The 12,988-nt window shown below is 43.1% G+C and overlaps 1 protein-coding gene across 1 annotated transcript in view; it reads left to right on the forward strand.

The window, feature by feature from the left end:
- Window positions 1-8,144, forward strand: part of PCP4 (Purkinje cell protein 4) — a 47,706-nt gene extending 39,562 nt beyond the window's left edge. The window contains exon 3 of the mRNA XM_058834336.1: window positions 7,337-8,144. Within this exon, the coding sequence (XP_058690319.1) occupies window positions 7,337-7,464 (128 nt within the window). The 3' untranslated portion in view covers window positions 7,465-8,144. The remainder of the gene's footprint in view (window positions 1-7,336) is intronic.
- The last annotated feature ends 4,844 nt before the right edge of the window (window positions 8,145-12,988 follow it).

The raw sequence follows: 12,988 nt of genomic DNA on the forward strand, positions 1-12,988 counted from the left end.
TAACAATTTCCATTTGAAACTTGGCTGGAGCCTTGGGCATCACAGGGAGCTGCAGAACGAGACTCCCACAGCTCTGGGCTGAATTTGTGAGGAGGATTTTGACATCCTGACCTGGAGGAGAGGCTGAGCTGGGGCTGGGTGTGTTGTCCTCACTGGTGGGCATCGTTCTGCAGGGCCAGAGGGACCTGACAGGAGCTGGACTCGATGCTCCTTGTGGCTCCCTCCCAGCTCAGGGAATTCTGTGATTCTCCGGCAGTGCCAGCAGTTGATCCCCAGCACCATTTCCTTTCAGCTCCCAGAGGCTGCCACTGAATTTGCCAGTTCAGCACCCCTCAGACAGCTTTAGCTGGTGAGAGATGAGATTATAGAGCTGAGATGGCTGCTTTTGTTTGCTGGGTTCCCAGTTAAACTTCCAGAAAGTTTGATCTCCATGTGGGAATGTGAATTAGGGCCTCTGGTTTCATTCCCAGCATGCCTCCCATGAATTATGTACCTACCTGTGCATCAGTTATGAGTTTGTAAACCATTTTAAAAGGTTGGCAGTGATCCATTAATTACTTTGAAGATGAGGAATGATTGCTTAACTAATATTAGCATTTAAGGAAAAACAATATTTGTTTCTATATTAATTGTTGAGCAAAATCAATTCATCTGTAGTTGGCTACAGTCTACTTGAGAATGCTGGTTTTGTAAACTGAATTTTATTGCTATTCTTTTCTTTTCCATTATGTTACCCCAATGTACATATTTTTTGTGCTACTTCGTTTATCTTATGTCAGAAATAATATTCCTGTTCTCGATCATTATTACAACTAGGAAAAAAAAAAAAAAGATTAATCAGACATTTCAAAAGCCTCATGCTGAAATAACATTTTTAAAATTATAGAAGAACAGCCATTATTTTCTGCAGCAAAACTAATTTTTTGAGTTCGAGATAGCAACACCATATTCTGAAAGTAAAGGTCAATTTGAAAAATAAAAGATTCTGGTTGCCTAATAAGGTCATGTTCTTTATACCAAATTGTAATTTACAGCTGAATCAAATGATATTAATTATTTCTGGCTTGCTTTGAGTGATATTCTGGGGCCAGTTGGTGTAGTTAAGATAAAAATAGCCGTTACATTTAGTCTTATCATTAATGATAACCTTTATTTTTTCCATGTGGAGCTTTTGAAGTCTCATGAGACTGCTGAGCTCCAGGGGTTGCTTTTCAATTTCAGAGATGGTTCTCTTGTGGACTTCCCATTTCCCCAGCATCTTCCACCTTTAAAAACCTGAAGACAAAAACCCCTTGTGTAAAGCTATAATTCCCCACCATCGAGTGCCTCTGTCCTGACAGAAAGAACAGTGAGCCCTGGACTCGGGAAGGTGGCCCTGGAATGTCTGGGTTCCTTTTGGAGTGACGAAACAAGAACAGCTTCAGGGATGGAGTCCTTGTCACAAAACGAGCATCTCACCCTGCAGCACTTTTAATGAGCAGGAAGGAAAATTATTGTTGTTCCTCATTGAATTAGAGAAAAATTCTGTGCTTATTAATGAAGAAGCTGAATATTTGTGGCCAAGATAGCTGGGCCTCTGGGCTGGGTGAGGAATTGTGTGTCCAGCAGGAGCAGGGCAGGGATTGTCCCTCTGTGCTGGCTCTGAGAGGCCCCTCCAGGGCTGGCTCCAGTTGTGGCTGGTGCAGGAGAGCCCTGGAGGGGCTGGAGCGTGTCCAGGGCAGGGAACGGAGCTGGGAAGGGTCTGGAGCCCCAGGAGGGGCTGAGGGAGCTGGGAAAGGGGCTCAGCCTGGAGCAAAGGAGGCTCAGGGGGCCCTTGTGGCTCTGCACAAGTCCCTGGCAGGAAGGTGGGGGGGGATTCTGCTGCCCCCAGCCCTGGGGCCCAGCCCAGGGAGCAGCTGGAGCTGCTGGAGAGAGCCCAGAGGAGGCTCCAGGATGAGCAGAGGGATGGAGCAGCTCTGCTGGCAGGAAAGGCTGGCACAGCTGCCATTGTTCAGCCTGGCCAGGAGAAGCTTTGGGCTGAGCTCAGGGTGGCCTTGCAGGGCCTGAAGGAGCTGGGAAGAGGGAATGGCTTCCAAGTGACAGAGAGTAGGTTTAGGTCAGATATCAGAGGAAATTCTTTACTTTGTGCTTAGTAAGGAACTGTAACAGCTTGCCCAGAAATTTTTTGGATGCCCCATCCCTGGAAGTGTCCAAGGCCAGGTTGGACATCGGGACTTGGAGCAGCCTGGAGCAGTGGAAGGTGTCCCTGCTCATGGCACTGGAGGATCTCCAAGGTCCCTTCCAGCCCAGGCCATTCCATGATTCTGTAACTCCCCTAAAAATGGGACTCTTAATTCCTTACCTTCAAGGAGTTACAGAGAGGAAATAATGGCCAACATCAGTTCTTGGCTTTTGAAACTATTGCTTGTGAGGAGTGTGTGTGAGAGGTGTGGCCTCCACACCTCTGAGCATCCATATGTTTTCTCCAGCTGTCTGGTTTCTCTGTGGAGTCTGGGCTGATAAAATGACTCTTCCCATCGCATAAGGATAATGCTCCACATGGATGTCAGCATCCATGTGATTCCTGCCCATTTTGGTCCTCTTTAATTAGGGGCTTTTCTGCCTCATTGGACAGGCTGGTGTAATAGCTTGGGATAAAGATTGTCACAGCTTGAAAAATCTTTGGAGCAGTGGGAGGTAATGATCCTGCCTGAGGCAAAATAGCGCTTCTGGCCTGTTACGGGGCACTATGATTCTGTCCCACACTCCATTGAATCTTCTTTCCCAAACGCTGCAGTTTAGCCCCTGAAAAATGCAGTATTTTTATGAGTGTATTCCATCTTTGGTCTGGGCCCATAACTCCTGTTAGATGTGAGCAGGGTGAGCAGGGGCAGAGGATGGCGCCTGAGATGTGAAATGCCAGTCTGAGGCTTCAGCCCGTGTGATTTTTCAAGCTGAATGGTTTTTCCAGAATGTGATGAGCAATTTCTGTTTCATCTGGAAGATGGGAATTTCTGAGACTGAAGACTGAGTCCCCTTTTCCACCCCACTAACCTCTTCCCTTCCCTGAGCAGTTTTGGGCAGGACTGGTCTGTTTAGGCTGTGTTCAAATGTCACACAAGACTGCTTTAGACTTTCGGCCCATATGGAATAAGCAATGTTTCTTTTTCCCAGCGTTGTCAGAATTCATTTTACTTCATAGTTGAAAAGTAAATGAAAGAAATAGCTGGAGGCAAACTTGTGAATAATTACATTTGCACCATATTTCTTCAGAGTTTGATGGGTAGATTTATGTGTAAGATTTTATTGTTTTCCTTCAGCTTCATTATCCATCCAGTGTTTGCCATGGTTCACGAGGCGCTGTAGCAGATCATGGAGACGGCATTCTAATGCTGAGTGTTTCATCTGGAAAGGGAATACATAGATCTTTTTTCAGTTGCAACAGCACAAGATGATGGGAGACTTGGAAAGCAGCTCATTAGTTGCTGCTTCAGGCTCTCCTGCTGGGATGAGTGCTGCCTGTGGTGAGGGAAAACCTGCACCCTAGAAATGTTCTCTGGCTTCAGCCCTGCAGTGTGGTGGTGCTGGGGTGTGGGCTGCCCCTTGGCAGCAAGCTGTTGATGTTGTGTTCCAAGGAGTTTGTCCCACCACTGAACAGATGTGCACCAGAGCCAGTCCGTGGTTAAACACCTGATTTTGGAAAATTCATTGGGTAATGATCTTTTGTTGTATCTGGCAAGTGCTGGCGTGGGATTGTTCACCTCCCCTGTTAGCAGGGACAGGCACTGACTGCCCTGGTTTGTCAGGCTGTGTTCAGGAGAGTCCAGCAATCTTCCAGGGAAAATCTTTCAGGGAAAGCCTTGAAATAGCTGTGTTTAGTGGGAAGGGTTAGGGGCATTTATTTATTATGGTGAAAGCAGATCCCCCCCACAAAAAGCAGAAAATGCAGCCCAGGGCTTATCAACCATCTCTGAATCCCGTAAAATCACAAGAAGCTCCTGAGTTTAAGTCTGCTGACAGCAGTTTTGTTTTCCCTGGTTTTCTCATGGTGGGTATAGCCCAGTGATCCTCAGATATCCATGTGGAAGGAATCATCGTGTAATTTAGAAAGTGAAGATAACAACAGAAGGTTTTGTGTGGCAGAGGGTGGAATCCTGATCCACCTTTATTGCCACATAAAGGTAGCTTGGAAGAAGATGGTTTGTTATCAGAATGGTTGGCCCTCACCAGTAGGAATGAAAAAATCAAGTCCAAGAGTAAAACCTGTGCCAGTGCTTTCTTGTGCTGTGGCCTGCTGAGAGAGAGAATTTCCTGGGTTTTCACACAATTTCCAAGATAATTATCCCTTGTGAAAGGAGAACCAGGAGTGGGAGATGGTGCATGAAAGAGGAGCGTTTCTACGGGCTTGCTTTCATCTCTGTGCAGAAATTTAATGACTTGAGGACTCAAATCCAACAGCCTGCACGCTTGAGATACGTGAACAACTACTGACAGGTAGAAGTTAGCGTGACATGGTGGATATGGAGTAGGAAGGATGCAAAAAGGCTTTTAGTCTTTTTATCAGTGCAGTGAGGTGATTTCTAGTCTGTGCAGGTCCTAAGCCCAGGCTGGGTTTTCATTTTAATTAAATGGTTAATTCTTAATTTGTAGAATCATAGAATGGTGTGGTTGGAAGAGACCTTAGAGATTTGTCACAAGGGAGTTGGAACTCCTGCTCCTAACCAGTAAAACCATGTCATTTGCAGGGTGTGCAAAATCACAAGGCTGCTTTTAGGAAAGCAGCTCAAGATAAAAGCTAAAATTTTATTCCCTTAGACAAAACCCGAGCTGGCACCCCACTGAATTTTCTCTCCAGACAGTCCATCTGTTAAAGTATCTGTGTTGTGACAGGTATCAATAGAAAATGGTTTGGGGAGAACTCCAAGAAAATCCACTCCCAAAATTTGGGAAATACCCAATCCATCTCTTTTCAGATTTAACAGAGGACTTAAACTCTCTATGTATGTGCAAATATATATTTATTAATAGATATTCTCTGTGTATGCAAATGTGGATGGACCATACATGTATAAAAAAGTGAAATATGAGCATAGGGAGAAGGTAATTTATACAGGTATGTCTATTACATTGTATATAGATAATGCATATGTTGCTTTATAATGTGTATTACGCACATTATATTTCCCTACCATCTGCCAATTATTAATTTCTTCATTATTCATATAAATATCTTGGCCCTTTTGAATACTTCTAATTTCTTAATCACAAGTCTTAAGTCATGGCTGAAAATTTCTCATCCTACCATTTCTCAGTGGTGATAGAAAAATAGAAATATAGGAAGAGTGCGTATGGAATTTTGGTTTTGATGTCAAGAACAGCGAGTCAGAAAAAAATAAAAGGAAGTCAAACCTTAAGACATTGTAAATTACTGTGCTGCAATTGATTTTTAAGGCAGTGATGAGGATACACATCAATCAAAGATTTAAGTGTCCTGGAAATTCTAGAGGCGAATTACACTAAATGCTGCATTTTCTTAGGTCTTAACATGAGATTGCTGAGTCACTGTTGCAAGTTAAGATAGTGCTAAAACTTGGCTCTAATAGGAAATGAGCTGTACAAACCAGATTTCATCAAGAGATACAAACCCAATTGTGTCTACTCATCCACCCATCTGGTCTTCCCAACTGGCATTTCCAAAGGACAGTAATTAATACACTGAAAGGCTAAAATCTATGGATAGACTCCACTTTTACTGTTAGGTAGCCTTTAACCCATAAATACCAAATGAAAATCAGTTCCAGTTTTCCCTTGGCTGTGTCACTTGTGACCTTCATGTCCCTTTCCCCACGGCAGATAAACTGTAATTGTATTTTTGTAATTAGGGTGGTTGTATTGCTCCAGTAGTTCCACAAACCATGCAGAATTCTCGGATTTAATGACGTGGTTCTGTGATTTAATGACATAAAGTTAATGGATTGATTTTCTTCCACAAAAATCATTGTTTTGATAGCTTAGCTTTTCATTAGCCTGTATAATAAAACTTGGTGAGCTCTCAAGCTGTTCCTTTTATCCAGATTTTCTCTTCCTGCTTCCATTTTCATCTTTCTTCTTAGATGTTTACTAAACACTAATTTACTAATATATTTACTAAATAATAATGTTTACTAATAAAATACTAAGTGAACATTTCTCTTAGGTTAGCACAGCTGCATTTATTTGGTTGTTGTAGTTAAAATAAAATCAATATGGAATATTGCAAAACCTTCCCTTCAAATATTTTCTCAGTTTAGAGTGGTCCATGGAAAATGGACATAAAAACTGAGTTCTGAGTAAGAATGAGAAGTAAAGGCAAGAAATACTGCAGGACTCATGCTAAAAATCATGGAATGGCATCCCTGTTTTCTGTGCAGGACAGAGACAACGGGGGATAAGTTTCTTTTCATTTTAATAATACTTGGAAAGCGTTGCCTTTATTTGCATTTATGGTACTTGGGGATGAGCGTCCTGGAGGTATTAATGCCAAGAGTTAAAAGCAAAGTGCTTCAAAATGGGTGAATTCCCCCAAGTCGAGCTCCCTGCAGGCTCCTGGTGTGACGTTCACACAGCAGTTACATAAATGAGTTTAACAAACAAGTCTGTGGTGAAAAACTCGCTGCTGTGACGAGGTTAGTGGGGTGAATGTGTGCTCCCACTGACTCACTCCAGACATTTTAGGGTTATCTTTGCAACCAGGGCAGGAAATTTCTCAGGGCTGCACTTTTAACTTGTAGGTGGGTGAAGGAAAATTCAGCAGAGTCAGCTGGGTTGTCCACGTGGAGGCCAAATGCAGCTGAAGGGAAAGCTGAGGCCTGGGAATAAAGGAAGGCAAAGAGCCAAGGATCGAGGATGAAAGACAAGAGCAGAGCCTGGAGAGAAGTGAGGGAAGCAGCTCAGTGGTGGAGAGATTGGACATAAATGATTCAAAGGGAAAGAGCTGTGTGTGTTGGAAGGGATGAGGCAGGAAATGAGTGGAAAGGATGGAAATTAGCCTTAGGAAGTATTATCTCTTCCTCTCGTGTTGGAAGTGTGATAAGAATAGGGTCTTAATGCCTTTACTTCAAAGTATTTTAATCTGCCCTTTTTTTAATAGAGTAAACATAGAATAATTTAGGTTGGAAAAGACCTTTAAGTTCTCCCTGCCAGGTGGCACAGAAGAGTCCCTGTGTCCCTCACCGTTGGCTCCCTGGGCTGGGGGGACTTGCCCAGATGTTGGATGAGTGAAGAAAGAGAAAGAAGCAGAATTTCCCACCTGTGCTCTTTAGTGATTATCCCTGTCTGAAACACCTGTTGATGTTTTTGTTCTGTTTCCTTTGAGCAGATGGGCAAAAGAAGGTCCAGGAGGAGTTTGACATAGACATGGACGCGCCAGAGACAGAGCGGGCGGCCGTGGCGATACAGTCCCAGTTCAGAAAATTCCAGAAGAAAAAAGCGGGGTCCCAGTCCTAGTAGCTACCTCACAGCGCAAAACAAAGTAATCCTGAGATGATTTATCCAGAAGATCAGAAATAACACAAAGATGCATGTACAGAAATTATCAATATTTAAAACCCCATTGGCAGATAACAACCCATGAGCTTGTGTGCGACTTCATCCCAGATGTTTCACACCCATTACCCTCTGTAACTCACCATTTTACTTGATGTTGTAATAAAAAGTTAGGGTGAAGTAATTAAAGTGTCTGCCTTCATCTGTCTTTCCATATTAATCCAGCAAGTGCAGCGTTACAAATGAACCCAGCCCAGATGCCTGTTTCCCTCTCCACCTAAAGCTCAGAGTCATAACAGCACCGTATGTTGCAGGGATTTTTGCTGAGGGATCAGAGAGATGCATCCCAGCCCTGCTTCCCTCATTTGGAGAATTCCAGCTGCCAGCAAAATGTGAAAATAAAATGACTTTCTCGTAATGAGCTGAATGTAAAAACAACAACAACAAAAAAGTTGCAGACAGAAGCTGGCATGAGGGTGTAGGAAGCAGGGAACAGTTTATTTTTGTCTTGCAAGTGTGTCAATAAAGTGGTTTGAGTGGGGAAATTGTGCCTGTCCTTCCTCTTTGCATGATAACATTCAGAGATCTTGGACCTCATTGACTGTTATGGAAAGAAAATAATAAACCAGACACAAAATACCTTTGGAAGTTTGGGAATTATTTTTGTCCGTAAAAATAGAAACTGACCGTCTAAACTCTTATTTCTTGATGCTGTTTTTCAGTCTCTACATAAGCAACAACAGTTTCTGTGCCATCTCTATTTCCTTATTATTTTCAGTATTTAAGGAGTAAATAAGAGGCTTCCTGTGTCCATTTGCACTGTTGTGTGTTCAGCTTTGAGCCCCTTTATCACTCTGCTAGCCCAGCTTTGGATCAACGAAAAGCAGCTACGACGTGTCTGGAACTGGGGAGTGAGTGGTGACAGCCTTGCCAGCCTTTCACTCCTCCAGGGGGGACAGATCCAGGTGGCACTCCCAGCTCTGCCCAGGGGGATTCTTTTCTTCCTCTCCCACCTTCCACAGGAGAGTTTGGTCACCAGGCAAGGGACAAATGCATCATTAGTTGCCTTTAAACAGAAAGGCAGAGCAGGAGGCAGGAACAGAGAGAAAGGAGGGATCTCATGACCTTCCCACAGGAGCCCATCAGGCAGCAATGCTGGAGGGGTGCAGAGCTGTGGGATTACAAAGAAAAAGGAAAAACCACCTGCAGGTTAAGGCACTTGTGATGCTGGGCATCATTTTAGTGGTGGTGCCAAGAGCTCTGGCTCCCTGCTGGTTACGGGGAGCCCTCAGGGATGCTGAGCAGGAGAAATCCTGTGGGCAGTGAAGAAAGTATCTGCAAACATTGGTGAAGTGTTTGAGACTGGGTGGGAAGGCACAGAGTGTTCTAGAACTCATTTTGTTCTAGAAACAAAACACCTAAAGCTGCCCAGATCCTGCCTGTGCCACTTCTGTCTGTGTCAGGTCCTAGGCATGACTTTCCCACTCATCACCTGCAAAGCCAAAGCATCCTCCAAGCTCTAGCTCAGTGCTTTCATTATTTTTTTTATCAGCACTGTTCTTCTGCATTTAAAAATTTCACAAATCTCAAATAACAGCGCTGCTGTGCTCAAAGTGTGGCTCGTGGAGGCCCCAGTTCCCCCACTTGTCTTTCACAGCGACTGCTCACCATATAATAATAGCCTAAGCATAATAATCTAAAAATTGTAATGGCTTTGGATTGTTTTGGTGCCATTTTGTTTAGATGAACATACATTTGTAATAAAAGACTGCATTTGTGTTCTGCATTATGTCATTTGAAACAGCATGAGCTCTGTAATGGCTACTTAATTGAATAAAAACTATGGGTAAGCACTAGGCTTTTATATTTGATCTGACATTCCTTGGACTTAAATTTCCTACACAACAGGAGTAATCATATGGTTGGGACACACAGAAAACCATTGCATTATTGAAGCTCAGCAACAGGGGCTGCTAGTAAATGAATTACGGCTCTTTCAGCAGCAGGGCTGTTCTTCAACATTCAGTTCAGAGTGCATCTTACAGACACAGCCCTAATGTACAGTGAAACACAACGAGGAAACAGTGATCTGGCATGAAATTTGGAATAATTGCGGTTGCCCCTGACAGACAATTTCCTTTTTATGCAAATGTGTTTGCACACAGGTTCAGTTCATGCTCTTTCAAGAGCTTTCTTGCTCCTGAGTCGTGATCTTCACTCATCCTTTGCCCACATCCAAGGTGACAGCTGTTAATTTCTTTTCTTACCACTAACTCACTTTTTTCAAAGACCTATCTGGGTTTGGCTGAGGTGAGAAAAGGAGTTGGATTAAACCAGGATGGGTGAAAGACAGTTAAATATTCCAGGGATAATGTGGGCCTTTTAACTTCCAGACACTCACTGAGCTCTGCCTAACTGTGAATAATGGAAAGAAAGATTTAAATTAGGGGGATATCTGTGCTGATAAAGTTCCCTTAGGTAACATGGAAGAATATTCAGAGCAGTAGATTTTGCAGGAAATGGGTTCTGGCTCCCACCACCAACACCTACACCCTCCCTGGACACATCCATGCTGCCTCTGCTCCAAATTGCTGCCAGATTATCCCAGAGGAGAAAAACCTACAGCTGAGTGATCAGAACAATTGCCTGAGCCTTTGAAATCCTTAGTTCACATCGTTGCCTGGGCCATAAAATAACCTGTGGAAGTAAACACAGAGGAGAACAATAGGAGGAACCAAAAGCCATCAAAAAGCACAGGAGTGCCCACACAAGGAAAACAGCAAAGAATGTGGAGTCTATCAAGTTAAAGACAGAAAAGTAAACCACAGCCAGGCCTGTGGGGGAAGTGGAGGTTTTACAGAAAGTAGAAATGAGTCTTGGATTAATGCCCAGAGCAGAGGCTCCCACAACAGAGTTTGGAGCAACCTGGCAAAATCACAGGATCATAGAATCGAGCCATGGAATGGGTTGGGTTGGATGGGTTCTTAAAAATCATCTCTTTCTAACCTTCTCTTCCACAGGAAGGGAACATCCACTGTCCCAGGTGCTCCAAGTGTCCAACCTGGCACTGTCAGGGATCCAGGGGCAGCCCCAGCTGCTCTGGCAATTCCATCCCAGCCCCTGCCCACCCTGCCAGGGAGGAATTCCATCCCAATATCCCATCTGAACTGACCCTCAAGTATCAACAAATTAATGCCAATAAATCACCAGGACTGCATGAGGTTCACCCACGGCCTGTGGAGGAGCTCAACACCTGCCTTGTTCAAACCATTGCTCCCACTGGCCTCAGCTCCTGGGCAAATTAACAACATATTCTAGAAATCTTACTTAGATAGAAAATGTTATTTAGCAGAATTCAGAGACTTCCCAAGAGCAACTTCACTAGGAGCCTTGAGAGAGAAACAATATGATAAAATACAGCCATGATACATCACCACCAGCCCCATGGCAGCTGTGCTTCCCAAACCTGCTGCTGGTGGAGATGACAGTGGGAAATGGTAACCCAGGAGCACCTGGATTTTCCAGAAGTTTTAACAGGACTGCCTTGAGTGCCTCTTAGAGGAGCTGAGGTTGGGGAGAAAAGGGTCCCAGAGAAGAAGAAGTAAGGTGATAATTTGTTATATGGGCTCCCCAGGGTAGTGATCACACCCCCAAGGCTGCCAGAATTCCAGGAGTGTTTGGAAAATGGTCTCAGGTACAGGGTGGGATTTTGGGATGCCTGTGCAGGGCCAGGAGTTGGACTTTGATGATCCCTATGGGTCCCTTCCCACTCAGGATATTCCATGGTTCTATAATTCTTTATTCAATATTAGCTCTAGACAAGTGTTCAAGGCCTGATGGGAAAAAAGCAGAGTGTACTATCAATATGATGAAGTTAATATTTAGACATCTATCTCCTGGAAGCATTTAAATGCAAATATCCTTCTCAATCTGAAAACAGCAGAAATCCCTTGTATTGGTTTATATGATCAAGACAATCTTCAGAGTGGAAAGATCCTGGAGCTTCCCCTCAAAAGAGAAGCTGTGCCATTTCTAATCCCTTAAAGTCTAGTCACGAATGGGTTATTTAGCTCAATTCTTAAATTAAGGCAGTGCATTTTTTTTTTTCTGTTTTTTTTTTTAAATCCCTAAACTCTCCCTGACAGATGGTCTCCTGCCTTTTAGTATCTCTAGTGATGGTAAGGCTAAAACCTTCCTTGGCAGCTTGTTCCATGGCTGAACTTTTCTTAAAGCTATAAAGGTTGGTTCATACTTAAAACCTAAATCCTCCCTCCTGCCATTTAGATTAATTTGTTCCAGTCCAGCTATACCCAGTTTCCCTAATCTTATCTTGTAGGTCTCCTTTTCAGCCCTTTTCGTTCTTTTTTGTTACTCTCCTTTGAACTCTGCCAATTTATCTGTGTGCCTGGGATGGAATGCAGCCATCCAGATGAAATGTACCCAGTGCCAGGCACAGCAGCATCATTATCTCCACTATTTTACAAGTGACGAGCCCCTCACCACAAATTTACATGGCTTTTGGCTTTTTTTTTTTTGTGACAGCATTATTTTGTAGTCAGAATATCATTTCCCAAGAATATGGAGTTGCTGTATGATCTCTCTGGCTGCTCAGGATTTCACCTTTTTTTGTTTTTCCTGCAAAAGACTACTCTGGCTGTAAAACATCTTTTTAAAAAAATTTTATGATCCCCCTGCACCTCTATAATACAACACAGAAATCTGGGTAAATGTCTTTATCTGCAGCACTTTTTCCTTCAAATAAGGCAGGAATTGTAATAGTTTCAATTATTTTTTTTTTTTTGGTGCTTTCCCATTTTCTGTTACTAAATAATTACAGTCAGGTGCAGAGGCTTCAATGATCTCTAAATCAATCTTTTTTTGGAAACTCAGAAAAGGTTTCAATGACTTCCTATTTTATTCTGAAAAGTTAACTTGCCTTTACTGCTGATGACTAATTATTTGATAAGAAAAGTCTTCATATCCACAGCTAAAAATAGCTTTTGAAATGAGCCTGAGGACTCTTGTCCCTTCTCAGTGCGTTGTGATTTAATGATCTTTCCACAAAGGCCAAACTGATACTATTACTCACATTCAGTGGTAGTTTCCAGCAAGAATATTCCTGCAGAAATCTTGAGGACTAATGTGACAAAGGGAGGGGGTGTGAGCACATGATCTGTTGGCCTCATCAAGTACACAAAGTACAGTGACTTTCTGTGCTTGGTTTGCAGATCTTGGCAAAATTATATCCCTGTATGCCTTGAGCCGTTGTAATTTCTTGTTGGGAGCCAAGCCTGTGCTTAATAGAGTGAATTATTGAAAAAAAGAACAAAAAAAACCTGCAGAAGATGATGGCAATGATTAATAACAGAAACAATAATTACTACAGCAAGGGGAAAATTGACAGGTTTCCAAAAGACAGGCATCACAAGAGCAGCTGGTGACAGGACAAGGGGGAATGGCTTCAAAGTGAAAGACAGCAGCTTTG

Source organism: Poecile atricapillus, chromosome 1 (genome assembly GCF_030490865.1).
Source record: "Poecile atricapillus isolate bPoeAtr1 chromosome 1, bPoeAtr1.hap1, whole genome shotgun sequence".
Classification (NCBI taxonomy): domain Eukaryota; kingdom Metazoa; phylum Chordata; class Aves; order Passeriformes; family Paridae; genus Poecile; species Poecile atricapillus.